General features: G+C 46.9%; 1 protein-coding gene across 1 annotated transcript; it reads right to left on the reverse strand.

The window, feature by feature from the left end:
- Positions 1-806: 806 nt before the first annotated feature.
- LOC123440386 (WAT1-related protein At5g07050-like) lies at positions 807-3123 on the reverse strand. Its single transcript, XM_045116958.1, has 5 exons — positions 2771-3123; positions 2551-2613; positions 2207-2323; positions 1684-2089; positions 807-1585 (listed from the first exon to the last, which is right to left on the reverse strand). Exons 1-5 carry the CDS (start codon positions 2974-2976, stop codon positions 1202-1204), a joined length of 1176 nt encoding a protein of 391 aa, XP_044972893.1. The 5' UTR covers positions 2977-3123; the 3' UTR covers positions 807-1201.
- Positions 3124-3957: the final 834 nt, after the last annotated feature.

Here is a 3957-nt window from a genome sequence, read left to right on the forward strand (position 1 = left end):
GTTTGGTTAATCCTCCTCCCAAGGGGATTGGAGAGGATTGAAGGGGAATTTGACTTGATAGGAATTTAATGCCCTCGATCCCTACCAAATTCCTTTCACTTCCCTGTCAACCGAACAAGGCCATAAGGAGATAGTGGATCACCTTGCCGACCACAAACAAATCCAAGATAGCTCCAATAAATTTCACGGAGTATCTCAAGGAGGTTACAAAAGAAATAATCCAGTTAACCCACCGGTGAGCGAAGCCAAGCTTTTGCATCACTTGCCTAAGGTAATTCCAATCCACCCTATCAGAAGCTTTCGAGAGATCAAGCTTATAGGCACAACAACTTTTAGTAGGGTCCTTCTCATGCTTTATATAGTGAGTACACTCGAACGCTACTAGAGCATTATCTGTAATCATCCGCCTGGGAATAAAAACACTCTCGGTCGGTGATATTATGTCATCAAGCACCGGCTGAAGTCTATTAACAAGACACTTTAAAACCACCTTGTAAATTACATTACAATTGCTAGTATACCGAAATAAGTAAGCTTAATCGGGTTAGTATTTTTTGGGATCATAACAATAATAGTATCATTCACCTCTAGCAGGCATGACTCCGGTGCGAAAAAAATTCCTTGAGAGAAGCAACGATACCTTCCTTTAGGGTCCCCCAGTTACGCTGAAAAAATTACCTGATGCGAGATATCGCATTATTTGAGGAGTCCATGATGTTGTCACACCCTTGTGAAATTTATTGCACAATTAAACTACATATTTTTCAAACTGATACTACCTTCATCCAGAATTACTTGTCGCAGAAATGAATAAAAATGAATATATCTAATACTAAAATGCATCTAGAGACGTCTATTTATCCAATAAGTATTTTCGGAGGGAAGGAGTATTTATCTCAAAATTAAGTCGGGATCACAAACCATTCAAAATTCTCTTACGTGAACACCTATTTATGTGAAACTCACGTACATACCCTTGCAGGAACACACGATTTCTTTCTCCCCCGATAAAAGAAAAGAAGAGAAGAAAAATACAAGGCGTTCGTTGGTTGTGGAAATCATACAAGAGGACAAAAATAAAAGGCACGGCGCAACATTATTCCACTCTCCCCTCTGCATGCAGCGCACAAGGCGCTAGTGCATGTGACATCAGTGACGAGACATTTGCAGTTAGCACTTGGAAACAGTTGGAATCTATCGATCAGACTGCACTAGCTCCGTGTCCGTTGGAGGATGGCTTCGCTGCTCCGTTGGCTTTCTCGCTGCACTCAGGATCGTGCCCCTGTACGGCGTCTCCCTCTCCCTTGGAGTTGGAGGAGGCCATGGCCATGGGCAGCGCCTCCCGCAGAGCCGCGGACTCCGCCTGGGTCTCCTTGTGCTTTCCCCACAGCACGGAGTAGAGCCCGATGACGATGAGGACGGAGCCGAGGATGCCGCCCAAGTATATCTTCTCGGAGAGGATGAAGGAGCCCATCACGGCCACCACGATCATCATCAGCGGGCTGAACGCCGACGCGAACACCGGCCCGGTCTTCTGGATCACCAGGCCTTGCACGTAGTACGCTATGCTCGACGTCACGATGCCCTGCAACGTACATCAGTCGTCATACGATAAGATTGGCTGCAATCTATGTATGAGGAGGAGACGAGACGCATGCATGGCGAGTAGGCAAGTGTACTTACGGCGTATGCGGCGGCGAGGAGGTTCATGTCGAAGCCGATGGTCCAGACGGAGGGGCGGTGCTCCATGGCGAAGGTGACGACGATGGCCTGGAGGGTGCCGACGAAGCAGATGAGCGTGGTGAGGGAGAGCGGTGCCGAGTACTGCTTCAGGGTGTGAGCCTGGAGGATGAAGAGAGAGGCCCAGGCGAGGGTGGCGATGATGATGAAGAGCGATCCCAGGAACCACTCCCTCCCCGTGGGATCGATGGCCGGGGCCTCACCGCCGTTGGCCTGTCCGTGGTTCGTCCAAGCCATCCGCATCAGCGGGCCCTTGTAGAGCGTCATCAGCATCGCGCCGGCCACGGTCACCACCGTCCCGGCCACCTTCGCCTGGCACCGCACCTTTCTCAGGTCCACCTTCTCCATCCTATTGATTTGTTCGACACGATCCAGAAAATGTCAAATGTTTGCTAGCTAGCTCCAACCGCGCGATCACACTAGTATTAGTTTCAGATTCTCAGAAGAGATGCATGTATGTATATACCTGAAGATGAAGGCCATCACGAAGGTCATGGCAGGAAGGATGTTGCTCATGGCGCATGCGAAGGTTGGGCCGGTGTACTTGAGACCGACATAGTAGAAGTTCTGGTCAATCACAGGCCTGCAGTAATCAACAACATGCATACGGTTCATTAGCTCATGTTACACGTTAGTATTTCGGGAAAGCTAACAAAAATATATGTATATTTGGCGTACATGCAGCTAGCTACTGAAAAAGAAGAACATTTTTTCTTGACAAAAGAGTCGAGTCTCTATATTGGAGTGCCCACTTATGTCATCGTTCTTAAAGTACTTAGGCTGGGTGCACAAAATGACAGGAGAACTAACCCGAGCAGTGCCAGCACGAAGATCTGGAGGAAAGACGACCACGTCATCTTTGGCCTCACCTTCCTGCATGCCATTTTAGATCAAGTTCATCGTGCGATCAGTTTCAGTTCAGGTCAGTGAACCATGTATGCAGCAAACAACAGAGAGGAAAATCCACACTATATGGTCGGCCCTAGCTCGTGCATGGATCGTTCGTGTCTACAACTCTACATATGTATACCTCTCGAGAATTAGGGCAAATGGCGCGATGGAGACGGTGGCGAAGACGTGGCGGTACACGACGAGCACGTAGTGGCTCATGCCGCCATTGAGGGAGACCTTGGTGATAACGTTCATGCCGGCGTACCCGAACTGCAGGCAGATCATGGCGATGTAAGGCTTGGCCTTCTCGAACAAGTCGCCGTAGCCCCCCATGGTGGTGATCATGATATATATATGATATATATGGAACTTCTTGCTGGCTGCAAAGCCTTGGTTAACTAGAAGATAAGTTAGCTAGCTAGGGCTAGAGGCTAAAGCCTAGAAGCTTCTGGTTAGGGAACTCAAGGAGCAAGAGAGACCAAGCTAGACCTTGAGTTGAAGGAAATATGCAGAGGTCCCTGCTGGATTTATATATATGCACCCCGTAGCCGTAGGGGCATTCCGGACATTGTTTAAAGCCATTATTTGCTCTCTCTCTCTCTCTCGCTTCCTCCTGCTTCCGAGTAAAGCATTTCTGTGCAGGTATACGTATGCCATGTCCACGACCGAGTGCCTTCATTGGATGCATTGTTGGGATCATCTGTCAGTCAAAGGAGGACACTCATTACCTTCTGCAATATTAATCTGGTGCTATCCAGCTGATGGGTTTCTGGAAGCAAATGAAGACCACCTGGTGAACAAGGAGATCTCAACGGCTTCTATGGTGGGGCCGGGTTAGTGCTGTAGCATCACGTCATAGGTCTCAAACCATCAAATTTTGTCATATTTGACATGAGATGGAGAATCAAGTGTTATGTATTGGAAGGCAAAGAAATCATCACATGTATTTCCAATGGTACGAAGAACAGTGTAATGCAATGTTGATTTTGTATGTTTTTGTGCTTAACCTTGATTTTGTACCTAATTAAGCTGACATGTTTGTTTGATTGCCAACATTGTGGTCCCAAAACAATTTCCATTGTGGTCCCAAAACAATTTCCATTGGCCAGCTAGCTAGCTAGTTGTCGCCAAAACAGAGATTTATTGTGATATTTATTGTGTTAGCTAATTTGATGCTTGAACCTATATTATGTTTTATAAGCTTTCACCACATTTGGTAGGTTTCTAGAGATTCTGTCACGAGGCAGATCCATTTCAGATGGCGTTAGGTTTAACTTTGTTTTTTAAGTTAACTAGACAATTTTGTGTGTGTTGTTGCCCGAATTT

This window comes from Hordeum vulgare, chromosome 3H (genome assembly GCF_904849725.1).
Source record: "Hordeum vulgare subsp. vulgare chromosome 3H, MorexV3_pseudomolecules_assembly, whole genome shotgun sequence".
In the NCBI taxonomy this organism is placed as follows: domain Eukaryota; kingdom Viridiplantae; phylum Streptophyta; class Magnoliopsida; order Poales; family Poaceae; genus Hordeum; species Hordeum vulgare.

Excerpts from the sequence above, each read along its gene's own strand:
- LOC123440386 (XM_045116958.1), bottom strand. The coding sequence starts at position 2,976 with ATGATCACCACCATGGGGGGCTACGGCGACTTGTTCGAGAAGGCCAAG. Across the intron at positions 2,614-2,770 it reads TTTGCCCTAATTCTCGAGAG|GAAGGTGAGGCCAAAGATGA; the intron begins GTATACATATGT and ends AATGGCATGCAG. Across the intron at positions 1,586-1,683 it reads TCCTCGCCGCCGCATACGCC|GGCATCGTGACGTCGAGCAT; the intron begins GTAAGTACACTT and ends TGTACGTTGCAG.